Source organism: Lissotriton helveticus, chromosome 7 (assembly GCF_964261635.1).
Source record: "Lissotriton helveticus chromosome 7, aLisHel1.1, whole genome shotgun sequence".
Taxonomy (NCBI): Eukaryota; Metazoa; Chordata; class Amphibia; order Caudata; family Salamandridae; genus Lissotriton; species Lissotriton helveticus.
The window spans coordinates 65761702-65789051 of NC_136068.1; the positions used below are offsets into that span (position 1 = coordinate 65761702).

General features: G+C 47.9%; 1 protein-coding gene across 1 annotated transcript in view; it reads right to left on the minus strand.

Annotated features, from left to right (window-relative positions):
• Positions 1 to 249: 249 nt before the first annotated feature.
• Positions 250 to 27350, minus strand: part of RIMKLB (ribosomal modification protein rimK like family member B) — a 48398-nt gene continuing 21297 nt past the window's right edge. The window contains exons 3-6 of the mRNA XM_078651441.1: positions 18626 to 18856; positions 13818 to 13904; positions 3106 to 3309; positions 250 to 2901 (exon numbers count right to left, since the gene is read on the minus strand). Coding sequence (XP_078507567.1) covers positions 2432 to 2901; positions 3106 to 3309; positions 13818 to 13904; positions 18626 to 18856 — 992 coding nt within the window. The 3' untranslated portion in view covers positions 250 to 2431. The remainder of the gene's footprint in view (positions 2902 to 3105; positions 3310 to 13817; positions 13905 to 18625; positions 18857 to 27350) is intronic.

Below are 27350 nucleotides of genomic sequence, written 5' to 3' on the forward strand. Positions count from 1 at the left end.
GTTCACCCACTGAAGGCAAATCTGCTCAGTTTACAAACGACTGCACTACGAACCATTACCCTGCTAGTTCCTGGTTAGGACTAAAACAGCCTATTATTCATGGACCAGCATTGAACCCAAGAGGGAGCAAAGCCAAGCTACCCACCACCCAACCATACTATTCAGCGGGCAACCCACATTTACGCTGCTCACTGGCAACAATCAAACCTGTTTATCTTCAATTTCATTTAATTGTAGCGGGAAAAAAAATTCAATGGTTTCTTCCTTTATTACATTCCGTTTTTAAATTAAAAAAAATCAGGAAACTGTACAGCAGGATTTATGTTCGGACCTTTGCCGGTTTCTACAACTGTTCCATATGCCGCTTGAAGTCTGTCGCTCCTGTAGTGTCCATTGGGATTTTCCTTTCAATAAAACAGGTCCAGTGAAGGATGTACACAGCACAGGGTGTGGCATGGCAGAAGCGATGGTTCAGTCCATGGAGAGGAGCCGCACTTGATGCTCCCCTGCTTTGAGTCCAAAGTCTGGAGCACCCGAGTCACCTGTGGGCGGAGGTAGAGCAGCACCCCCAACCCTCTTTCACAGAAACCCCCTCCTCCATCCCCCACGCTGGGCATGGTCTCGCCCACATTTCTCGCTCCATGATGGCATCTCAAAGAACTTCACTATTTCATCACTGGGGTGGGGGAATGGGCAAGCAATGGGGAGATGAAGGGGATAGAGTTGGAGGTCTAGCAGAAGTAGGCGGAAGAGAATGGCATAATCAGCACGGACTAATAGAATTGGTAAGCTTTTTGCTCCGCGCCCCTGGAAACAAACAGCATTATGTTCAGAGTAAAAGCCGCTTTGGAAATGGCTCAAACCAACGTGAAGGAAAGATCGCATCAGGCTGCCAGGGTTACAGCCATGCACATGAGCAAGGGATGAGATCCTGCACTGAACTCCACCCACTGTACCAGCTCTTGCCGCAGCTTTGATAGTTGAAGCTGTGATCAGGGCAGGAAATGAAGGCCATCAGCTTAAGATGTGGTCAATAGGCACAAAAAGGGCTCTCAGAGTGACCAAGATCCCCAATATGTTTAAAACTCTAAACCAAGAGAAACTGCATTTTCTCAAGTGAACCGAAAGCTTCTATATTTAATCTTACCCAGTTGTGTTGGACAAGCCACCACTGGCGTTTCAATACACCACACCCCCTTCACTACTTCCACCAGCCCAGTAAAAACAAAAAAAAACAAAAAAATTAAAAAAAATAGGTTTACAGCTTGGTAAAATGGTAGTGTGTTTGCAGACAGGGGGCACCTTCAAAGTTGCAAGCATTGGAGTTGGATCTGGGCTAGCAAGTATTAAAAAACAAGGCATTTATTTATATAAAGAAAGCAAGACTGAGTTTAAAAAAATTAGACTAAACACTAACATTAAGAAGCAATGCACAGCCAAAGTAAGAATTTCTGCCTGCTTCACATTTTAAACACTATTTTACAACCAAGCGCACAACGCAGTTTAGCAGGCCTGCAAAATGTAGGGGCTGAGAAGTCATTACAGAAACCTGTCAATTCTGGTGGTGAAGTTCCTTCAGCCAACCTCCCATTCTTTACTCTATCGTCAGCTGTATGAAAGTCACCTTATCGTCTGGAAGGACGGACCACATCTCTAAATGACAAAGCACTTGCTGGAGGACTGAAACCCTTATGACTTTCAGGCCTACTACTGCTCCTCTGCAAAGTGCTACTACCCAAAAACGAGAATTTGCCTCAATAAAGCAGTGTGGCCATAATCATAAGGTGGTGGCAACACCAAGTAATTTGGTTGAACTAAAGCCATGGAGTGCTTTTCGCAAATACCAGAAATAGCAGGTTCCTTCAGTTATAGTAACTGCTCTCCCAGTTTACCCGGCCTTTAAAGGGCGACAAATAGGTTTTGCATAATCCCAGTGTACCTATCCGCCCACACTTACTCCACATGGCATGGCACAAGAGCCAACAAGTGTGTCTTTTTAACTGTTGTGAAGGCTCTGCACAGGCCAGCAGACTAAGAACAAAAACCAGGCAGACTCCTCCAGATAGGACAGATGCAGCAGCTCTCGAGCCTGTTTCGCAGAAGCAGGGCAAGAAGTTTTTTTGGCAATGTCCAATCTTAATTATTAAAAATAAACCATATTACACACATGTACATATATATATATATTTATAGTGAGCTCCGCCCCTTGGCGCTGCAGCAACAGCCAACAGGCCCAAGAGTGCGGTAAATAAATACTGAAAAAAGGAAACTTGGAGCTTCGGACGCATTTCTTGGAGGCCAATGACTAAGCAGGCGTGCTAGGAGGAAAGGAGGTGCATTTTCCAACCTGGGTAAATACAATGCACTCGCCTGACAAACTGCGTTGCGGCTTGGTCAAAGAAGGAGCGGGTGGCTGCACCCAGCCCTAAGTTCACTCCACCAGGAGCTTGATTTCAGTGGCCAGCAACTGATTCATGTTGAACAGCCCCCCGGAGAGCTTGGAAGGGGGGTCTCGTTCTACTGTCTCCGGGTCACTGTCAACAGAGCTGGAGCTAGCACTCATATTATCGACAGCGTCAGGCGCAGCGCCCACTGAGTGGCAGAGTTCAGGCTCGCTGGTCTCACTGGTGCTGGACACCACCGAGAGGAGGGACATCCGCCGCGTCAGCCTGCCAGGCAGCAGGGAGATGGCGTAGTCTGCTACTACGCCTGCCACGTCAAGATTACAGGCCTTGTCAAAGGCAATGAAACCTACATTTGCATTGGCCTCGCAGACGCAGAAGGAGCCGTCCTCCTTCATGAGCAGATCCACGCCGCAGACATCCATGCCCAAGATGTTGGAGACCTGGATCGCCAGGTGCTTGCCCTGCTCGCTCAACGAGCACATCATCCCAACGCCACCTGGAGAAAGGGAAAGAGACAGGTGTTGCCAACAATGCCACCGATCTGAAGGGAGGAAAGCAATGCCCTCAGTGCAAGTAAACTCAGAATATGAAGCACTGCCTTCTGATCAGGACTAAAAACCAACACAATTTAATCACAAAACATGAGCGGGCACAGGCCTGCTGCGCTTCCAATGAGCTCACATGGGCGGAACAGACGTACCTAGTGAGCAGTTGCTCTGCATGCGGCCGTCCGTCGAGCAGCGAAGCATGGTCCCAATGACGCGACCGCCAATCACAATCACTCGCACATCTCGCCCATGAGACTCCTTCACATATTTCTGGAACAGGTATGGGGCTTCATGTCGAATTAGGTGCGACAGATCGGCTAAGTGGTGCTTGTCCCGGGCAAGGAACACTGCTTTACCTGCAAGGAGGGGCGGGGGGAGAGAAGGAGATGGGCACCTGGCATTAAGAAATGTGCTTCACTTGTAGTAAGGTCCATCTGGACAATGAAAACAGCGATGTACATGAGTCCAGGTCAAAACTCGAGCCAGAGCTCAGAACCAACTATAGAACCGTCATGTAAGCCAATTAAGCCAACCACCATCTAACAAAGCAAGTTGGTGGCTGTATTTCTGGTCACAAACAATACACTAACATCTGTAACACGTTCACTCTTGTAGAATGCAGGAGGATAAATTAACTTTGAATGCCTCCCTGTAGTTGGATTTAACTAATGTTCATGCCCTCATCTAGTCATACAGAAATAAAGATGAACAAACTTTCAGTGTAGAGCACAACACATCTGCTTAAATTGTACTAAAATACTTTTTAAAAAAATTAAAAAGGCAAAATGAGACAGGAAAGTGTAAGGAAATGCCTTTTTGTATGGTCACATTCAAGTTGACTGATGCTCCTAGTTTTTTCTCAACTGAGTGCACTCAGGCCTACTAACCAGATATCAGTGCCCAACCTCATAATATGCATGTTACATTGGCTATACCATGTTGGCATAGGCTAGTTTATCTGTAAGCCCCTAGTACATGGTACCCAAGGCCTGCAAATTTTGGAGTTACCCAGGAACTGCAGCACTGGGTGTGCCACCCGAGGTATGACCAAGGAAAATAAAAAAAACACAAGACTCCCAATCTACCATTGCAGACTGGAATAGCTGTTTCAAACTACTAGCCCAACTGCCATTTAAATCAATGGCAAAGTCAAATGTTCCCCTGAAACGTGCAAGCCACCCCTAAGACAGGCCCACCGAGCCCTGGTGCAGCATATTTTATGGGCAGAGCACTGTTTTACATGTTCTGAGAGCAAGAAAGCCCACAGAACTGTTCTTCCACTGGAAAGACCTGGCCACCCCATTGGCAAGTGCAGGGTTACACGCTGACCCCTCAGCGCTGCAAATACCTGAACAGTGCAACCAAAGATGATACTCCAAGTTATCAAGTGACTTATTAAATTAAGCCAGACTAGGCTCTAAAGTCGAAATTTAAGTAGCAAGTTAGTGTATTATTTTTAAAAAGTGGTCTTTGTTGCCTTCAATCTTCTGTGCACTTAACTGTTGCACACAGAGCTCAAAACAGACCACTTGCTGCACTCCTGGGGAGACGTGCCAACGACTCCCAGAAAAGGAGACCCAGCGAGCCTGCACTGGAGAGGTGTTACACCCCCTGCCAAAACCTACACAGACTGACCCAAAACGAGAGTTTTAAAGCTGAAGCCACTTATGAAGAATAGGGGACACTTGGGAGGGGCTTGCCCTTTAGGCAGGCTAGACAGCACACGGGAAAGAGCAGAAGCCTGTTATCAAAACGACTTTTGTGGGGAGTGAAGCTCCCTTGGTAGCCACACCTCCAAATTGGGCTAGGGAGCTCTGAATGTAGAGAGTGGTTCCACCATCTTGGGAGAGATCAAAATGGAGCGTCCTGGGATAGTCCTCATGAGGGCAGAAACTTCGCAGCCCATTAGAAACCAACTGTACAGTACCCCAAGGGCATTTTCTGAACCACCCGTGGCACCCAAATAACTGATCTTGTCTGGATAGAATTGCTCTGCTGCCCCATGGAATAGGCAAAGAGGCTGCACCGGCATGGACTGCACCAGCTGAACCTGGTGGCTAGCAAAGGAGTGGGCTGTGCCTGCGGAGTCCTAGTTTAAGAGAAGTCGAGGCCAGCCAAGAGACTCCAAGAAAATAAGTTACTTACCTGGAACCATTGTTCTCCAATATTGGAATCTTTCATAGTCACACGCTTGAGTGATTCCACTGTCGTCGAGATTGGCATCCAAGGTATTTCAACATAGCAATGCAAAGTTAGCACAAACTAGAAAAACATGCCTACGCCCATTTCAGTTTTGTAAAATTCTTTTTTTGTAAGACCAAATCTAGGCTTTAGCCTAACAGAACACCCTATCCACTATAAAACTCCTGAGTACCTCAGATCATCTCATTTTCACAGCATTAGTGCAATAAGCATATTAGTAAAGGTTTTAAGGGTGATCTTCTCAAAGGGAGAGGGTGGTGCGAATGTGAATCTATTAAAAAAATATTCTAATAGTGGAGAACCATAGTTACAGGCTACGTTCTCTAGGGCGCGCGCACCTGCCCTGACGTCAGCGCGCACACAGGACGTCGCGGGCTGCTTTAAAGAAGCAAGCGGCGCGATCATCAGGCACTTTTGAATGCGGTGGAGCGGGCGTAAGGAGTGCAGGTAAGGAGGCGGGGGGCTGGTGGGGCTTGTGGGAGCGCAGGGCATACTGTGGCCTTTTGTTTAAGTATTGCTGTTAATCAGAGCCCCTTCACAGGCTCTGATTAAGAGCAATACTTAAACAAAAGGCCACAGTCTGCCCCGCGCTTTAACAACAAAAGCGTAGAGACAGTTTCTAAACACAGCGTGTACTGCCTCTACGCTTTTGTTATTAAAGCGCGGGGCAGACTGTGGCCTTTTGTTTAAGTATTGCTGTTAATCTGAGCCTGTGAAGGGGTTCTGATTAACCGCAAAACTTAAACAAAAGGCCGCAGGGGAAATGAGCAGAACAGAAGGTAAAAGGGGCACAAAAACAGGGAAAAACGAAGTGGGGCAGAGGGCAGATGGGCACCAAAAACTAGTGCGACAGAGGGCAGAAGGGCACCAAAAACGAGTGCGACAGAGGGCAGAAGGGCACCAAAAACGAGTGCGACAGGGGGCAGAAGGGCACCAAAAACGAGTGCGACAGAGGGCAGAAGGGCACCAAAAACGAGTGCGACAGGGCAGAAGGGCACCAAAAACGAGTGTGAGAGGGCAGAAGGGCACCAAAAACGAGTGTGACAGAGGGCAGAAGGGCACCAAAAACGAGTGGCATTTGGCGCCGCAGACATGCGGTTCGGTTCCTGGCGCACATAGCCATGGTTGCAGCGCACAGAGACCCTCCCCTGCCGCATAGAGGAAAAAACTAGAGGGGACATTGGTTACAGGTAACGTTTTTTTACTCCAGTATTGGAACTTTCATAGATTCACATGCTTGAATCAGAGTAGCTAGCAGTTAGGAGCACACTTTTGTTATGGTCCTTGAATAACAAACGCAAGGCTAAACGTAGAAGAGGAAGGCAAGTTTGTAATTATTTTCTTAAACTTTATTAGGGGAAAGTACATAACTCATACTTAATGTAGAATATCTATTTCAATATACTCAATGGGGAGTTAAAAAAAAAAAACATTTCTGATCTGCCAGGCGCAACCAAGTGAGTTAGTCTGCCCTGGCATTCAAAGATCCTGCTAGGTGGTTGATGGCCAGCAGAATACCACAATGCTCCAGACAAAGTGCATCTTGGCACAGGACCCAAGAATATACCAAGTCTGCTTGAGGGAGGTAGTGAGTCATATGGAATTAATTTTGGTTCACCTTGCTGGAGGAAGCATGAACCACCAGGGTTTCTGGTATGCAGTGCTGCACAAGCAGTCAGGATTCTCTGGTGATGGCCTGTTGCACCTAGTGGCTAGGACAAGGATTGGACCGAGTGTCCAAAAAAGTGTCAGTAGTGCTTCATTGAATGGTAGTAAAGGCTCAGAGGAAGCCTACCCTTGTAGCATACTTCCGTTAGCATGTCCTGAACTACCATAGATAACAGCTGCAAGTCTAGCACCTCTACTACACCCCTTATCACAAGCGCTAAGGAAGCACTCTTCCATCAATAGTCCAGGGGAGAACACAATCAAGTGTCCCGGCAAGTGTCCAAAATCACTGGCCGCCTCTAAATCGATGTAGAGATGTCAAATGGTTGAGGAGAACGAATAGTTTTCTTACCTGTCGGTGTAGTTTTGCAGCTTGAAGATCTTTCTGGATTCACTATGCTGTGCATTATTCCGCGGTCTTGTGGTTGGGTCCGGATTCGTAGTCTTTTCTTTGTTTTTTTTTTTTTTTTTCTCTTTGCCCAGGTGGGCGTCGGCGTCACACCCCCTTTGGGTGTATTTCCGGTGACGTCGGCATGCTTCCTGCGGAAGCTCCCACTCTTGGGCGCCATCTTCGGGTTCTTTTTTTCCGTGTTTCTTTCGTTTCCGAAGTAATGGCAATGTTCTTCTTAGTTTGTATTTACCGCTTTGTATTTTCAAAGTCTATTCTTTAGTTAACCACCTCTTCTCTCTCCAGCCTCATCTTTCTGGCGGAGGTGGGTGGGTTCGCTAGTGAATCCAGAAAGATCTTCAAGCTGCAAAACTACACCGACAGGTAAGAAAACTATTCGTTTTGCAGCGTGAATCTTTCTGGATTCACTATGCTGTGCATAGATTTTGTAGCGGTTTCTCATCTCTGTGGCGGCTGGGTGGAAGATGAGCGTTGGGTGTTGAATATGTGCTGTAGCACCTTCTGTCCCACTTGAGCTTCCTTGTTCATTTGTATGTCCACACAGTAGTGCTTCGTGAACGTGTGCACCGAAGCCCATGTTGCCGCCAGGCATATGTCCTCTATGGGTGTGTTAGCCAGGAAGGCTATTGTAGCGCCCTTCTTCCTGGTGGAGTGGGCACGTGTCCCCTCAGCCAGTTCCTGTCCTGCCCGTTTGTGGCAGAGTTGGATTGTTTGTGCGATCCATCGTGCAATGGTCCTTTTGGTTACTGCTTTGCCCATGAAGCTGTTTGCGAAGGACACAAAAAACTGTTTCGTTTTCCTGTGCCCCTTTGTCCTTTCAATGTAGTGCATGACTGCCCTTCTGGCGTCCAGGGTGTGCAGAGCTCTCTCTGCGCTGGTTGTGGGTTTTTGGAAAAAACTCGGTATCTGTATAGACTGGTTCATGTGAAAATTGGATACCACCTTCGGCATGAAGTGTGGGTCAGTCCTCATCACAACTCTATCGTTGTGTATTTGTATGTATGGTTCTTGTAGCGTCAGCGCTTGAAGCTCGCTTACTCTGCGTAAGGACGTTATCGCAACCAGGAAGGCTGTTTTCATAGTTAGCATCTTTAGGGAGGCCTTGTGAAGTGGTTCAAAGGGCTCTTTCATGAGTTCCGTTAGGACTGTGTTCAAGTTCCATGCAGGTGGCGGCACCCGCTTGGGTGGTGCGATCCTTTTCGCTCCTTCTAGGAATCTCTTCACCACCTGTGATGTGAAGAAGCTCCTGCACGTTTCTCCCCTTGTGTAGGCTACTATCGCTGCCAAGTGAACTCTTAACGAGGATGAGCTAAGGTTCTTCTCCAGTAAGTGCGTCAGGTACCTTAGCACTGTGGAGTCCCTCTTCATCTTATTGTGGAGTCTTTCCTGTCTGCACCATATTGTGAATCTTTTCCATTTCGCAACGTAGCACTTTCGAGTGCTGGGCCTTCGTGCCTCCCGAAGTACCCTCAGGGTGCTTTCTGGTAGTCTCAAATGTGCGAACTCTATGTCCTCAGGAGCCACGCTACTAGGCTCATGCTCTCTGGCTCTGGATGCAGTACCTCTCCGTTCTGCATGGACAGTAGATCTTTCCTCCTGCTGAATCTGTGGGGTGCACACTGTGTCATCTCCATGATCTGCGAGTACCAGGTCTGCCTCGCCCACTGCGGTGCGACCAGTATCAGTGTCATGTTGCTCGCTCTGCACTTGCTCAGTACTCTGTGCATCAGTGGTATCGGGGGAAAGGCGTAGGCAAATGTCCTTGACCAATCTATCCATAGGGCATTCCCCAGTGTCCCCTCCTCGGGCTGCCTGGATGCGAAGTTTTGGCATTTTGCATTCTGGCGTGTGGCAAACAGGTCCACCGATGGTGTCCCCCACCTGTCGAACAGGTATCTTGTCTCCTGAGCATTGAGCTCCCACTCGTGGGATGCCGATGTCTGCCTGCTGAGCCAATCGGCTTGTATGTTGTCCTTCCCTGGTAGGTGTATGGCTAGCAGGTCTATCTTGAGAGGGATGGCCCATCTCCATATCTCCTGCGCCAGCGTTGAAAGCGGTGCGGACTGTGTGCCCCCCTGCTTGTTGATGTAGAACATCGCAGTGGTGTTGTCTGTTTGTATCAATACCCTGTGCTTGTACAGTCTTGTTTGAAAGGCCTTCAGTGCAAGGAAGATTGTCTTCAATTCTAAGTAATTGATGTGCTTTGTGGCATCCGTCGGTGTCCACAGTCCCCTCACCTTGAGCTCCTCCATGTGAGCGCCCCATCCCTTCAGGGATGCGTCTGTGGTGATGGTCACTGTTGGCGTTGGGGGCGTTAGAGGCTTTCCCCTTGCTATGTTCTCCATGGTCCACCATGTCATCTCCTTCTGCACTGCGTGCGTTACAACCACTAGATCCTCCCAACTGCCTGTAGCTTGTGACCATTGCTCCTGTAGCCATTCTTGAATGGGTCTCATGTGGAGTCGTACATTCGGTACCAGGTGGATGCATGATGCCATCATCCCCATGATCTTGCTCGCCGTCCTCACTGTCCGAGCTTGTCCCTTCCGGTAGAGGCGAGTTTCCTTCACCAGCGCCCTCGCCCTCTTCTCGCTGGGGAACACCTTGCCCTGTAAGGTGTTGATCTGTGCTCCCAGGAAGATCTTCACTTGTTCCGGCTCCATTGATGATTTCTTCCAATGGATGGAGAACCCCAGGTTTATGAGCGTGCTGGTCACTGTATGTGCGTGCAGCTTGCATTTCTGGTATGAGTTTGCTTTCACCAGCCAGTCGTCCAGGTAAGGGTATACATGTATTCCCTGCCTTCTTAGGTGCGCTGCGACTGCTGCGAGGCACTTTGTGAAAACTCTTGGTGCCGATTTTAGACCGAAGGCCAGTGTCGTGAACTGGTAGTGGCTTTCTCCGACGGTGAACCTGAGCATGTGCTTGTGCTTCCTGTTCATTGGGATGTGCAGGTATGCGTCTTTGAGGTCTATAGTGACCATGAAGTCCCCGGTCTGCAACTGTGGGAGCACCTCTTGCAGGGAGGTCATTTTGAATTTTTGCGTTCTTATGAATTTGTTCACGAACCGTAAATCGAGAATGGGCCTCATTGTCTCGTCTACTTTTGGTACCAGGAAGTATGTTGAGTATACTCCTGTGTTTCTTTCCTTGAAGGGTACCCTTTCTATGGCCTGCTTCTGCAGGAGTTCTTTTGCTTCTTCCTGAAGGCACTGCAGCTGCTTGCTTGCTAGCGGCTTTCTTCTTGGTTTTCTGTTTGTTGGCCTCGCCTCCAACTCTATGCAGTATCCGAATTGGATAATGTTGAGGATCCATTTGTCTGATGTGATTCCTCTCCACTCCTGGAGGTGGAATCTTAATCTTCCTCCCACTGGTGTCCTGTGGTCGTAGGTGTCTAGTTTGTCTTGACCCATCTGTACGTGCTGCCCCCTGGGATCTTTTTTGTGGGTGGGCACACGGATTTTTTTGAAGTCACTTGGAGGTGGGCTGCTGGCCCCCTCTTCTATTTTGTCCCCGTCCATTTCTCCCTCGAAAGGACTGGCCTCTTTGTTGGTACTGCCAGGGCTGTTTCTGATGGCCCTGCTGACCCTGCGAGTCTGCCTGGTGCGTTTGCTGGAAAGCCTGGTGTGATGTACCTGGCTGGTTTCCGCCTCTTCCGCCGGGCCTCCGTGACGGGGTGCCCCTCTTGTTCCCTCTGAACTGCAATGCTCCCATGGATCTTGCTGTTTCGTTATCCTTCTTAAGTTGGCTGAGTTGCTCATCAACTGTTTGTCCGAAAAGCGTACTGCCGTTGAATGGTGTGTTCAGGATGCTGTGTTGCACCTCCGGTTTGAAACCGGATATCCTGAGCCAGGCGTGTCTCCTTTCCGTGACGCCCATCATCATGAGCCTGCTGGCGGTGTCTGCCCCATCCAGGGCCGTCTTAAGGCAAGAATTTGCAGCATTCTTCCCCTCTTCAATTAGCTTTTCGGCTTTCTGCTTGGCATCCTGGGGCAAGTCCTTCACCAACTGCCCCAGTCCCTCCATGATTTGGTACATGTGTCTGTTTACCAGGGCGTTGGAATTAGCCATGCGCCAGTGGGTCGCGGCATTCCGTTCGATCCTTCTGCCCACCAGATCCATCCTTTTGCTCTCTTTATCCGGTGGCGGGCCCGAGGTAGTGGGTACGTTAGCCCTCCTCCTTGCTGTGGCCGTGATAATGGAGTCTGCGGAGACCGTGCCCTGAATGTAGGCCGGGTCCTTTGCGGCATGCTTGTACTTCTTCTCAGTTCTGGGAGTTACTGCCTTGCATGTTGCGGGCTCCCTGAAAGCTTCCTTCCCCTGAGCCAAGACGCTCTCGAGCATCGGGAGGAACTGGCTCCTCGTTTGTGTTGGGAGCAATGTTTCCAGAAGGAAGTCTGCTTTCTGCTTCTCTTCGTCGAGCTTGAGCTTGAAAGCTGCTGCGGCAGATTGTATCACCGCGTTGTAGGCCCCGATGTCGTCCGGCGGCGAGGGCCTCGAGGGGTAGGTGTCGACCACCTCCTCCGGGCTGTCGGTGTCGACATCGATGTAATCTACCTCCTGAAGGTCATAGGGCGCCGACTCTGTGTCTGTCCTGCCCTCATCTTCCTCCCCATAGCTGTAGCTCTCGTGGGGATTCTCGTACTCCTCCTGGTCGTCGAACACCTCGACGTCCTGGTCTTGCTCGGTGACTTCGGCGACCTCTTCTTCTTCCTCCTCGACCGCCTCCAGCACTGGTGGCTTGGTCTTGTGAGGGATCGTGAAGGCCTTCATCCTTGCGTCGAAATCTTTTTTCCGCTGCATGAAGTTCTCCATTTCTGCCTCGAGGCGCCTTCTTTTCTTTTCCATCTCGGCCGCGTGTTCCGCGTCGGATGGTTCCGCCGCTCTCTTCGACGGATGGCTCGTCGCCGTGCCTCTCGGAGTCGAAGTTTTCGACGTCGAACCGGATATCGGGTCTCTGGTCGTCGTCGACAGTTTCGGGTCTTTCTCCCTCGTCGATCGATCCTTTTCGGGGACGATTTTCGACGTCTTCTGCTGATCAGCAGCTCTCGGCGCCGGGGACTCCTTCTCTGAGGATCCGCTGGGCCTGGGAGTAGTCGCGGACGCCGCCTTTTTTGGCGTCGGCGCTTTCGGGGTCTTGCCCTCGATTTTTCGAGACTCAGAGTCTCTCGGGTTCTTGGGGGCCGAAGAGTCTCCTACCTTGTCAGAAGTCTTCGTGTAATCGGTCTCTACGACCGTGTAGCTGTCGTCTTCGGCGGCAGCGTTGTCTTCTTCCTCGGAGGACATCCCCAGCTCGTAGAGCGACGGGGTCGGGGCCTTCCCCTGCAGGGCGGCGTGTGCTACCCTCTGCCTCTCTCTCACACGAAGGGTCTTCGGGGTGAAGGCGGAACAGGCGTTGCAGTCTCCGCTTTCGTGGTCCACCGGTAGGCAAAGGTTGCATACCGGGTGCTGGTCCTTCTGCGCGTACTTGTGGTGGCAGTTACGGCAGAACTTGAACGGCGTGTTGTCCATCCTCGAGCGTCCAGGGCCTCTCTGGTCGCGTGTTCGTCGACGGTCGTCGAAGATCTGGATGGAAAACGCCTTATCTTTGCTTGTCTTTCGTCGGTGAAGTCCCCTGGAGTCTTCAGATGACTTCTCCTCGTCTTTTCTGTATTTTCTTTCTTCTTTCTCCAAAAATGTCTGGAGCCCAAACGGGAACGATCCAGACCCGACCGCGGAAAAAAAGAATCTGAAGATGGCGCCCAAGAGTGGGAGCTTCCGCAGGAAGCATGCCGACGTCACCGGAAATACACCCAAAGGGGGTGTGACGCCGACGCCCACCTGGGCAAAGAGAAAAAAAAAAAAAAAAACAAAGAAAAGACTACGAATCCGGACCCAACCACAAGACCGCGGAATAATGCACAGCATAGTGAATCCAGAAAGATTCACGCTGCAAAAATAATCCTCATCTTCAATGTCCTCTCGAAAAGCTGGATGACCGGGTCACAACCAAAGAGTTGCTAGGACGCAGGTGAGTATTGAACTGGGACCAGGTGCATCAACACAACTTCAGGACGAGACCTTTGCCCCAGTTGAGGCAAATTTGGATAGAACTAGAAGGTCTCGCAGCAGAATCTGGGACGGAATCTCTTAAGTGGGTATTGGCGCCACACTGAAGTCTGCTAAAACAGAGGAATCCAAGAGTGGTTCAGAAGGTGCATACTCCACCAGAGCCGACCCAAATAAATTAACCCAAATGGAGGCCTTACAGTATCCTTGGGGCCTGAAGCGCACTAGAGTAGTTGGAAGAGTGCCAGGAACAATGCTGTTCAGATCTTCCAGATGCAATCTGGAGTCTGGGGGTATTCTAAATGTGAGGAATCTGTGGTTAGAAGTACCAATCACAACTGTACTTGCAGTATCCAATTTACCCCGCAATGCTGAAGACAATGACAGTTTGACCAAGCAGGACTAGCAGTAGTGAGCACCCTCTATACAGTCACTGCTACACATTACATATGCTACTTCCAGAAAGAAGAGCCTGTGGCCAAGAATCTGATTTTAACCGATTGACCCTTCAATTACCTACACTTCAGCTATTCATACCTCTGTGCCCTCGTGTGTTCTTTACCACCATTGGAAACTCCAACACCTCAGCTTCGTCAATCATCTTGGCAAAGTTCTCATGGCCACCTAGACAAGAGAAAACAGTTATTTTGCATACACATTGCAATGTTCAGTTGGACCACCAATTCAAATGAATACGAAAAAATTAAAACTTCCCTTATAATCATATTTCCCCATCATAAATATCTGATTACTAATAAATCCCCCTCGTCACATCGACATGGATGTAACATGTTTAAGCCATTACAATAGTCACGCTGTGTACAGTGGCTCGGTTAGCTATGAGCATTCTGGTAAACACTCAGTACTTTTCCACAACATCTCAATGGCCCCACCCCCACACACTCTCCGTTCACCCGCCCAAGTCACCTTAAAAACGAGAGTCAAAGCCTACTATTATTGCTTTCCATACATGAAATTAGCACTTAAGCACAACAGTGTCGTTTAGGAATTGATTGTCTCCTAAACCGCTGTCTTCATTGTAGCTTATACCCTCGGTAAAACATCTCTCGCCGTGAAACAGGTTTAGGGTTCACAGTTGAGCTGGGCAAGAAGTTTCAAAGGCTTTGTAACTAAATGCCAAAACACAAGTCGCACCAATGCTAGCATGTTCCAACATATGTAATACCAGAATTCCAATATGCAGCTAGCATGCCTTTTCTGCTCCAAGCAGTTTGACAATATTAGCCAAGCTGATAATTTGGTACATTAACTCGGGGGCACATTATCTTAAAACAAAGGCTGGAGTGGATGGTATTAGCTATCACAATATTGTTTACATTGCAGCAAGGATTTCATTCCCATATGGTTTGGCCTGAGGACAATCCAACAGTTCAAAATCCTCAAGTACCTCTCAGCCTCCCCAATACAGTGCAGGTTTGTCAGACTTCGAGGGGCACAGACAACATTAATACTTCATAGTGTGCTTCTGTATCTGCTGTGGGGGATTGAGTCTTAGCGCATGGCTTTCCACTGGCAGCTTCTTAACACATTATTACAATGAGCCTTCTATTGACAGCAGAATTGTGGCAATGCATTTATGCCATGTTATCTAGAAGTTATGCAACACCTAGAGTTTCAGATTTCACTTTTTTTTTTTAAATAGGAAGAGTTCTTTTATGGTAGAACTTGATGAACAAACCAATGTATTATTTGAATGTAGCAGATTCAGTTTCAGCTTGGAGGACACCCTGCCCAATGTTCAAAGAGGACGCCTTGCCCTTGGAAGAAGTCTTAAGAGTGAGGCACTGCAGTTTCACTTTATCAAAGGGACATGTTTCTAGTGCAGAAGTACTGTGATGGATGAAGGAAAGGTTCACTTGTAACTTTGACACATCGTTCGTTATTTCTGTGGGTATACTATTGTAGGCATTCAGGGGCCTGACTGGTGTCCACATCAAAGCACAGACATCCCACTATTGCTCCGTGTGGCCAATGTTCCTGTTTCTTACATTCACTGAGCTGTGAAGCTTGTAATACATCTCCTTGCCCTGACAGCTTACAAAGGTCAGAGAACCCCGGACAAAATAGTATTGGAAGAACTTTTGGTAATACATTTCTTTCTATAGCTCTGATCCCATATAGCCGAGCTACACTGATAGGTGATGTACTATGTGTAAGCGCTGAGAAAAACTACCTTTGTGGAGCGCTTCAGGGTTCAGAGAACCAGGTATGGATATCTGCTTTGCAAAGTTTACATTGATTCCAACTCCCATCTCCATATGTTCTGAGCTAGGTGCGAAAGCAGTAGAGAATGTATCTCCCTGTTTTTTATGTGGTACATTGCGGTCATGTCTGTACGCACTAGGACAGCTTTGCCTACTAGATGAAGTTGAAAAGCTTTCAATGCTAGAAAGATTGCCATCAGTTCCAGATGATTTATGTGGAGCTGTTTGTCGTATGGTCCACATGCCCTGAATAGTATGTTTTTGAAGATGAGCTCCCCAACCATTGAGCGATGTCTGCTGTTAGCACCATCTGTGGAACCGGGTCGAGAACGGCCGCCCTTTGGAAAGATTTTGTATATTCCACCAATGCAGAGAGCGATGGGTGCGGCAGTCTACCAACACCAGATCGTTTAAGTGACCTGGAGCCTGGTTCCACTGACGTGCTAAGCATTCCTGAAAGGGACGCATTGGTAAGTTCCAGGCAATAACCATATTGGATAATTTTTCTTAGCCACTTGTCTGAGGTGATGGAATTCCAGATGGGTAGGAACTGAGACTCCCCAATAGGAGTGAAATGATCGGGGCAGTGGAGGGAAGTCACTGCGTCTTGGCAAGGGAAGTGTGGGTAGAGTTACATTTGCCTCTTCCCTTAACCTCTGGAGTTAGATTGGTTGTTACCTTTATACTTGGAGGGATTCTCTGATGACAATGTTTTTGAGCCATCCCCTATAAAAAGGAGCGGCGAAAGGAACCCTGGTTCGAAGGCAATTGTAAGCCCCCCATGGATTTTGCAATTTGTGCCTTTTTTCATTTTCTCTAATGAAGTATCTTCATCAAAGGGCTGCTTAAGTATGGAGGATTGTACCTCCTGCTTAAATCCAGAGATTCCAAGCCAAGCATGCCTGCGTAAGAGAATGCTCGTGTTGATGGCACAAAATGCTCCCCTTCCTAGATGAGGCCGTTAGCTTTAGTTTCATACTCATACGGCAAATGTTGCACAAGTTTTTCCAACTCGTCATAGTGAATCCTATCATGACATGCTAGCAGAGTCTGAGCATTGGCAATACGCCAATGGTTAGCCACCTGGGAAGCCACTCTTGCCTGAGGCATCAATAGGTTTGGACACCATATCAGGAGGAAGGGCATCACCTGTGGTTTGGGAGTTGGCTCTCTTGTAGGCGTTAGATACGAGAGTCTAAAGGCAACTGGCCTTATATATGCCAGGTCTGTAGGAGCAGGTATATTTTTATCCACTCTAGGAGTTAGTATTCTGGCTCTGAGTCTTTGAATACTTGGTCTTTTAGCAAGCCCTTGAGCATTGCTAACGTATTAGATCTTGTGAATGTCTCCACAAGGACATACTCTTCTAGAGGGTCCGAGTGTAGCTCCACCCCATGAAATTGAGCAGCCCTGTTAATAAACTGCTCAAGACCAATGTTATTGTTAGGTGGAGGAGGTCTGGAGGGACAGGTCGGGGTCATTATTTTGATCTGGATCCTCATTAACTTCCCAGGGATCAATGTCCTGTGGTACGTCCAGATCTTGTGGGATGTCCTGATCATCCTCACCACCATACCCATCATCTTCACCCTGAGGGTCAGGTGAATTGGAGGGTGTAATTAGTAAATTGGGATTAGGAGGAGAGTGAGGTATGGAAGGGGGAGAAGGGTTAGTGCACATGTCTTTTCACCAGCGGTATAGGGGAGTCCTCAGATACAGCTTCCGTTTTTTGTTGAGTGACCAGAAGGTTTCCAGTTTTTGGGTAAATACTGAGTTTTTTTGTTTTGGATCCAAAGATGTCTTTGGATGGAGGCTCCTTGGAAGGAGTAGCTTTCTCTTTAGAAATTGATTTTGGCATCGAAGATCTGGGCCCAGTGTCTCTAGGTGGCGAAGATTTGGAATCGGAATGCTTTTTAGACAGTTTAAGGTCTGAAGCTTTCGGATTGGGCTGTTAAGGCCCCGAACTTTTCGGCGCAGGGGGTGTCTGCTCCAAGCCTTTAGGTTTCAGCTCTCAGGCTTTATGCTTGGATGATTTCAGATCCGAAGCTTTTGGTTTCGAGGACTTCAGCTCTGATGCCTTTGGTGTTGAAGGGGTCTTCGGTGCCGATGGTGTGGGAACTGGCACATTTCTCCTTATGTGTTGATGTCGAAAGTGTTTGTGTGTCAAATAGAAGGCTTGTGTGTGTCATAGCCGGGCTGAAGGACGGGGCATCTGAAACTTTCCTCCGTGTCGACCCGAGCCTAAAGGAGATGGTGATACCGGAACCTTAGGTTGAGTGGGCACATGGGGATCTGTACTCAGTATGTTGACCTGGAGTGATGTACAGGTCTTCCTCCATGGAGTCTGCTTCGGACACGGAGACATGGAGGTTCTTTGGCTGGACGGTGGTATTCTAGATCTTCGCCAAAGAGGTCCTATATAGAGCCGCTGTCACATTGCATCTTGTGGCAATGAGCCAGACGATCACAGATGGTCTTGTCCGATCGGAATGATCGACACGCTTCGCAGGATTTTTCTTCGTGTTCTGGGGATAAGCAGAAGTTGCAGACCATATGCAAGTTGGTGCATGGGAACTTAGCACAATACTGGGGACATAGCTTGAATGGAGTCCGTTCCATCAACTGCTAGCGTGTTCGGCACAGGTAGGCCAGACGGCCAGCTTTTAAGTTCCTGATCTGAGGTTTTCACGATTTGTACGATGCGCGTCGAATGGGAAACCACGATCGATAGACAATACTATCGAGGGTAGAGGATTGCACGAAGGAGTTCGAAAACTATACAGAGCGCAGGAATACAGATCTGAACCTTGTGGTGGAAAAAAAAAAGTGGGGGATGGAGTTGAGGCCAATGCGCACTATCACTTAAAGGAGTCACCTACCTCATGACTGCAAAGACTTCTAACAAAACAAAGTGCAAACATTTGGACCCAACACCAGATGGCTATCTATGCTAAAGCATATGATCTCCAGCTCATATGCCTCGAACACACAGTTATGCCACTACACTGCAGCATCATCCTTTAGGTTATTCTACTTCCCTAGTGCATCTCTGTGCCGCCATTCAGACATCCCTTGACTGCACCCAATTCTGAGTGTATGATTGGACATTTTTCAGCTTACCATAAGAGAATGTATCTGGGAGAGGCACGCCGTGCCCTGCCAGCTCCTGGAAAGTCCAAAACTTGTTGATACAGTTAAGGATGGCTTGAGGCCTGTTCATCAACCGACAGCCCATCTTCTCCAAATGTCGAAGGACAGTGATGTCACTATCATTCTGCACCCACGGTGTTGGAACACGGACCACCACCACCTGCGGGTAGGCAGTTACCAGCTCCCCATTGATACGAAGACCTGAGAAAGAAATAGTGTGTTAAGATCATTGCTTCAGGTAGGTTAAGACCACATAACCAACTACACCCAGTGGATAAAAGCAGTGACAAAAATAGACCTACAAGTAGCAAAATAAAAAGGAGGTTCAAGATTGAGGCTGTGATGATTTCGGAGTAGAAAAAGCACTTGCAATTACTGCTCTTCAGTTACACATAATGGGTTTCTTTAAAGTGTACGCATCATGTACAGAATCCTGAACAGGTCATTTAGAATTATACTGCTGATGGTGCCAGATGTGCAACCGGAAAAGAGGCCTACACAACTCTGTACAAAGCCTACATGTTGGGGGCCCCTACCATTGTAACATGACAGTTCTATCCAATGCTACTAGTAGAACATTAATGGCCTCTGCTAAGAAGCCCAAACTCAACCCAGTCATGATGCTGCTGCTCAATCGGTCATCCTGGACTGAATGAAGCCTGTAATTCAAAGCATACCTCTGCTCCGCTGCCTGCGTGATCTCGCATACGAGTTCTCACTTGAGGGACAGCTCTCAGTCTAAGAGTAATCAAATACGGGAGATTTAATGGCAAAGTAACTGGGGAAAGAAGAATAGTTACTTACCTGTAATCTGTGGTTCTCCAGTATTGGTGTCTTTCATAGATTCACATGCCTGAATCATTCCCCGTCGTCGGAGTGGGACTCCCACTCAGACGACGGGGAATGCTTCAGGCATGTGAATCTATGAAAGACACCCCAATACTGGAGAAATACAGGGTCTGCAGTGAATCTATGAAAGACACCCCAATACTGGAGAAATACAGGGTCTGCAGTCAAGAAGACAGATTGGGACCACAGAACCTGCGTAGGCCAGCCGCATGAAAAGCTGCGCCAGAGCCATGGACTTGGGCATAATACAGGAAGCAAATGAGGGTTAAGGCAGGGCCATGAACCCTAGTGCCAGTCTACCATCAGAGTACTTTAAGATACGGTAGTAACAGGATCATGAACCAGACCTGTCCCAAACCGATGAAGTCAGAAGTCTCCTTTCAATAGTTTTGATCGTCTGGATAGATTAGATCATGCAATACCACCATTTAAGGTGTTATGGCTGAGCAAACATTTAGGGTGCCATACTTCAAATTATCACAAGAATTTCTTAAAATCCTTGGGAACGGTTACGACACCTCTGAAATAATCTGACGAGCTCAATTCTCAGAGGTGCTTCTGAAATCACGTTCCCACTCGATTTCCAGGAGGCTGTTTATTGCCAAGACCTGCATGCAATGGGTGCTATTGATAATCCACCGATCTGATTTTCTATCTTGCTAAAAATAAATACATTCTGCAAGCTTCACCTGTGGTAGTTGTGCAGTTTACATTTTTCCTAAGTTGAAGGAGCTACAAAAGGGAAACTGACAACCTTAAGAGAAAGCGGGACCATGGTCAGTCAGCCCTCCAGGAGCCGTTAGTAAACACCACCATCTTAAGCTTGGTGACGTGAATTGAATAAGAACCCGATAGGGAGTAGCTTTTTAGCCACACTGCAGGTCCATTTTGGAGATTTTCAACAGCCTAGAAGAGGAAGGATGTATGGAGGGTCTTCTTGGTCCAGCTTACTAGAGCAAGAATATTGTATATACATCTACGGTATTTAAATGTGAGGATTCAGCATACTTTTGAAAAGTAAAATATTACTTCATGCACTGCAATAGCACTGCATGGGAAGAATACAAATACTCCTCTGCATAGCCAAATGCACCTGTGTAGCACAAAACTGGTAATAGGTACTGCAAAAAGGTATGATGTCACGCCATAGCTAAAATCTACAGACGTGACTTCATTCCCAGAGGGATACAAGACCACGAATAGATAGTAAGTAGCCTGTGTGAGGGTGACCAGGTGTCTCTGGAATTAAAGACAGTCTTGATTGTATGTATAAATATATACATACATACGCGTCCCAATGCGATTAAAAACTGTGCACACGTGGGACACGGTGCTTGCAAACCTTGCTGCAGCATGCAACAGGTACGGTGAGACAGGCCCAGAGGTCTCGGTAAGGAGTGCAGAGTCCGCTACATCCAGTCGCCTAAAGCGGAGATCTGCCAATCACTACTTTGAATCCTAAAGAACCGACCCTTATGGACGGTAATAAGATGACCCTTAGATAAGGCAAAGACTGCACCTTAAAGCCAGGAGTCCCTGCAGCTCCGAGTCTATGGACGAAGGCAATGTCGAGCCAAACCGAGCCGTCACTGCTTTTAGCGCCACGTCTGCCAGTAAACCCTAAAGATGGCTCGAACCCCAGAAGCCTTCATCTCTGGCCGGTAAGTCCGAGGGCAGCGGTCGGCACGAAGCAGGGTTGCTGCAGGCTGGCACTGTGGCACACGAGGAAGCTGCCACTGATCTGCACGCTTCACCGCACGTGGGGTGCGGGCTTCGCCGCCGCGCAGGCTGGCAGGGGTCGTGCTCGGTCACCGCAAGTTTCCTGCTGCGTTTGTTTTCTGCCAACAAGCGTCCTTACGGTGGGGGCAGAGGCCCGGATCCAGGCGGGAGGAGCACCGCCCTCCATTTCCAGAAGCGCCTCGGCAGAGCCTCCATCTTGCGCAATACCCAGGGCGGCGTGCTTTCACTGCCAGATGCTGGGCACAGGACAGGACGCGCTGCCAGCGGACGCCGCCCCAGCCCCGGCGGTGCCATCCGAAGCCAGCCCCGAGCGCGGCCCGCAGCGCAGTGAACCCCTCCAGCCAAGGCTCCGACTGGGAGCCCGGCCCAGGCCGGCCCCGGTCAGTACACGACGCTCTTTCGAGCTCGGCACACGGCGAGTCCTCCCTTAGATGGCAATGCCCATAGGTGGTAAAATGGAGCACGGTCAGCACGGGCATCTACCAGGTACGAAGATGCGAGAACGTGTAGCACTTAGTCACTGTACGTCATGGGTGTACTAAGCCGCGCCCCATGACGGGGCGGAGAGATGCAGCGCTCAGTGATGTGCCAGCAGCCACGCTGCCTCCTTACTGGTGCACTAGGACTTGCTGCCAACGCCCATCTTGTATACATTCATTCCTGCATCACGCACATCCCATCAACGACGCAGGAAGGCCCCAGCGTCTGTTGATCATCCTGAGTCCCATCTTTACGCTACCCGACATGGCAACATGTGGGCTTAGTATATCTTGGCATTAATACCTAGTGCGTAAACGCCATACATAATATGGGCCTCTCCAGTCCCCATACAGAATCCAAAGCGATCTAGAAGTGCCACCTAAATACCTGCTCTACTTGACAACTAGAGGTTCTACGAGGAGCTGGAGATGAAAGCAGCTTCGGAGCACAACTGACCGAAGGATCCGTCAGCGGGTGTAGGGTGCACACTGCAGACTCACCAGGAGAGGGCCCGCCACCCCTATCCGGCCACAGAGCTAACCTCGTTAGGGACAAGGCACAAAAACCCTGCAAGTTCGAATGTGTCCACAACTCCAGCTCAATGACCCACCTGCAGAGAAGGCTGCACGGAGCTTGGGTGCAATGAATGCCAACAAGAGGGCATCAACTGCGAAGGACCAATGGGCTGAATAAGGCACCTGGCTAGATTCACAAAAAAGGCATTTTTTGACAACGCTGAGAATGCCTAATAAAATGAAACACTGCAGAGTGTTTAAATGTTTATCAGTAGCATAATCCGCCATATATCTAAAGCAGGGGTTGCTACCTCGGGTCAGAAGGATTAACCCAAGAGCCTTCTCTGCAGACAAAAGGTAATGAACTAGTTCAGGAAATATTACATAAAAACTGAGGGACTGCAAGTATAAAAGGATAACTAGACAAACGACGTAAATGCAACTAAGAAAATGAAATGGAGAAAAGATGGCTATGGAGGAAGGAATGATATAAAAGATGGGCGAATGTTTCAGTTTCAGTTTGTTTATTTATTTCGAAGGTTAAAAACCATCATGAAAATACATCACAATAAAATACATGGTTACAAACTGTCTCAACAACCTATCATTAAAAAGGGAAAAGTGGCATCACATTTAAAAAAGAAGAGTTTTTGAGAGTAATAGAACCAAGGTGCAGATAACATACAAAGGCCCCGAATCACATAATAGAAATCTCCCTAACCTGCCAATTTCAACAGCCCCTAGTATTTCTCAATTTAAAAGCAGTTTTAAGAAAGCTTATAATGGCACATAGGGTTCGCGTTTCAGTGGCTCTTTGCAAAAACAATAAGGCAGATTTGGCATGGATTATTTTAGAGTCTTTTAGAATCCCTACTAAAAATCTTTGACGAGGTATTTTAAAAAAAAAAAGGACACAATAATACAAAATGAAGGGTGTCCTGCGGAGACCTATTGTCGCAGCCGCAGGCACCCTTCTGCTCAATTGTTGCAGTAAACCCTAATGGATGAGCTAACTTGTGGTGCAACAAATTAAGCCTAAAACGAGTCATTAAAAACCTCTCGTGCTGACTATGTAATAAAAAGAGGTAAGGTTCCATGCCAACTTGGTTTGACACTAGCGAGTGAGCTACTACCGAGGATTTAATAGAATCTAGCTCCCTCCTCCTGCCGCTAAATTTGTCCAGCAATTGCCCTTGTACCGAATGACTAGTGTATATATCCACCAGGGATGGGTCCAAAAATAATCTTTGTTCATCTATTTCCCCCAGAGTGTCTTTAATGTATTTTAGCCAGGGAATTTGGTGGCATTTTTCTTTCGTCAAACAATCCTGGATAATCTGTCTGGATAGTTCCGCGTTGGGATTTAACCAAATTTTAATCCAGGCCAGTATAGGCCTCATTCTAATCGAGTCCGCTATGTATGTTATTCCCAGCTCATTATGTATTACTGCAGCGGAGGTGCTCAACGGAAGCTTTAACAACTTTTTAAAAAATTTCTCTTCCTCACTTTGGATTAGTTGAGCATCTCTGAAACCCCAGACTTCAGATCCGTAAATAGTCTTTGAGGTGCTGACTGATCTGTACAAAGTCAACACCTGCTCTGGGGACCACCTTCCCATTCGGCGAGCAAAATTTAATATGGCTCCATTAGCTGAGACGAGTCTCCTCGCCCTCTCCTCTATCAGCGGGGCGAACTTTAGCTTCTCGTCGAATAAAAGACCCAGATATGGGAATGTTTTAACACTATCCAAAACATGATCCCCCAGTTTAAAAACAAATTTCTTCTGAGGTTTCTTCCCCACTATCATGATGAAGGATTTTGTCATGTTAACAGATAAGTCCAATTTCATCATGAAATCTGCGAAACCCTTGATTAGGAGCTGCAGGCCGACCGCCGTCCGAGCTAGGAGGACGGCGTCATCGGCGTACAAAAGTACTGGCAGATGACGTGAGCCCACCTTTGGGCAATCAGTTCCCAATGCTATAAGGTCACTCTCCAGGCCGTTTATATAGAGGGAAAACAGAAAAGGTGCCAGGATACACCCCTGCCTGACCCCGCCCGAGCACAGGAAGGGATCGGTACTCACCCCCCCCGCGCTGTAGCGGACCCTGGCAGTGGTGTTCCAGTGAAGTTCCCTCAGGATGTTGATAAGATCCGGGTCAATTCCCAGATTGGACATAATCGACCATAATTTAGCTCTGTTTACATTGTCAAACGCCGCTGCTAAGTCCATGAACCCCATATACATGGTGCCTTCAGATGCCTTCGTATACTTAGCAGTGAGCAGGTACAGGTTGATGCACTGGTCGGTGGTTGATCTCCCCTTTCTGAACCCATACTGAGTGTCCACCAAGATATTATGGGTGTCAGTCCAATCCAATAAACGGTTGAGAAGTGCCCTCCCCAGTACCTTGGCAGAGACGTCGATAAGCGAGATTGGTCTATAACACTGCGGGCTGTCCCTGCAGCCTTTCTTGTAGATCAGGACAATCACCGCAGTGGACCATGATCTCGGCAGGCCCGTTTTGATAGCTGCATTCAATACTCTCGTTATCATTGGGGCCCAAAGGTCCGTATTGCTAAGATATAGGTCCGGGGGGGTTCCATCTGGGCCCGGGGCTTTATTTCGTGTTAACCCTAGGATTGCTTTAAGAACTTCATCCAGGGATAATTCAAATTTTTCCGCCCTTGGCCCCCTCCATATTCCGTCACCAATGTCAACATCCTGCTGGTTGTAAAGGGATTTAAAATGGGCAATCCATTGTTCCGGCAGAATGTTCGAGCTGATGACTGGCGAGCTTGAATCATGAAAGCATGGTTTATTTATAATTTTCCAAAACTGGGTGAAGTCCTTGTTTTCACCCGCCTCCCTTAAGTCTGCCCAAATTTCCTTTTGGAGGGTGCTTTTTCTGATCTTAAGCTGAGTTTTATAGTTCAGTCTACAGCGAATGATTTCATTTTTGTCCCTTGGTGTCATTTTCAGGCTCTGTTTTAAGTCTCTTAGCGCTTTAGAGCAGTTGGCATCAAACCATCTGGGCGTGGATTGCAGGTTTACGGGCTTCTTGGTAGACAAAAGTTTCTCCGTGATTTTAGTTAAGGATTCAAATGCCTCTACTACTCCTCTGCCCTCTATTGTAACATCTAGACAGGTCTCTATGTGATCTTTCCCTTCACTAACAAATTTGACATAAAAATCTTGGGGATTAATCACTGACCACCTTAGGCGTCTCCCTCGGTCTATTGGTTCGATTTCTGCTTGTTGAATCACCCCTGGTACTTTTTTAATAAAATCATTCCCTTTAATTTCTATTATAATAGGGTTGTGGTCGCTAAAGGGACTCCACTCTGTCCTGGTATTTATGATCCTTTCCCTAGCCCAGGTGGATATCATAACGTAATCTATTATAGAACCCCCGCCTTTACCCTTAAATGTTGGTATTGGGGATTCGCCTGCCTTATAAGCGGCTAGATCCATGACCTTAGTGAGGGCAAAGTTGTCTAGTAACTTCATTAATATGCCCTCTTTAGTGTGTGAGAAGTGGGGGCCCTTTTCTAGGGGGCAAGCTGACCAATCGGGAGTTAAGGGGAATAATTTGGGGCATAGGTGGCAATTAAAATCCCCCATTAACAGGACAGTTGGTTCAATCCCCGTCGTCCTTTGATCTAGTTCCTCAGATAGGCAGCTCTCCAGCTGGTCTAAGATTGGGTGATTTCCCTCCACCGGACCAGAGTTATAGAAATTCACAAACAGTAGACACTCCCCCTGATGGGTAAGTCTAACTGCTTGTAAATTATCTGAGGGGTGATCGGTATATGACCAGGAACCTTTCAGGTCCAAGTCTGCATATAAAACTAAGCCTCCCTTTGCTCTTCCCGAGTTTGTGCCCTGTGCGGGTTTAAAAAAACATTTGTAGCCCTCCAGTTGACATGGGCCCGAGTCTCTTGCCCATGTTTCCTGCAGCGCTATCAAATGAAAACATTTAATGAATTCTAGCCATTCCTTGTTTTTTAATTTGGCTTCCAGCCCCGCAACGTTCCAAGATAGAATGGTCAGACCCTCCCGCTTTCCTGTGTCTCTTGCCTTATGGGTTTCAGTTACTCTCACCACCCCATCTGATGATAAATCCACTTTAGTTGTTTTTACCTTTTCCCTCTGGGGCTGGGGTGAGTCTAGTCCCCTAGTTAATATAATCTCCTCACTCCCCCCTATAGTCCCTACTTGTGGGCCAAGATAGCTACTACTGGCCGAGCTTCCTGTAAAGTTCTTTTTAGTGGGTGTAGAGGAAATGAGTCAATCTATGTCCTCTAAAGATTGAAATGGGGCATATCTGTTTCTCCATTGAGGGTAATCACGCTGGGCATAGAGCTGTTCGAGGTGACTTGCTAGTCTAGGTCTATATGTACGCTGTGATCTGACCAGCGTCCATCCTCCCTCATCCTCCACACGATTATTATTTCGTGTCCTTGGATAAAAGTATCCAAGTGGGAGAGCACGAATCGTGCTGGTTTGGTTCATATTGGAATTCTTTAAGATGTACTCTACCAGGCTAGTGTCCGTGAAGTTTGCGACTATACAGTCTCCTCTAATATCTTTCTTTCTCCCCCCAACCCAATTTACCCTTCTAACGCTTAGAAACTATCCTCTTTCCCCGCTATTTAAGGGTCTATGGATGTTCAGCCATTTGGAGATTTTTGAAAGCAATTGTGGGTGTGTTTCTCTTTCGTTAGGCCTATTTTCGGGAACCCCTGCAAAGATTACTACAAAGGGATTCGCCTCGGGAGGTAAATCTAAGTGTGGTGCCTGAGTATTTGTGTTGTCAAAGGGATCAGAGTCTGTAGAACAGTGATTATGATTCCCTTCTCTCTGCGGGCGCTCATCTTGTCTCCATTGCATTAGTGGTTGTATGGGAGGTTTCTCCCTCTGAGTGTTATTCGCACCATGATTTTGTCTCCCTCTAGAATTATCATTTTTACCCCCTTTGGGGTTTTGGACAGAGTTAGGGGCCTCATGTATCTGAACTATAGCCTGTTGAACATGGCTAACACAGTTGTTATTTAGGGCCCTCTTTGCATTTGCCTTATCATTTGTAGTTTCCTCCGTCGGTTGTGG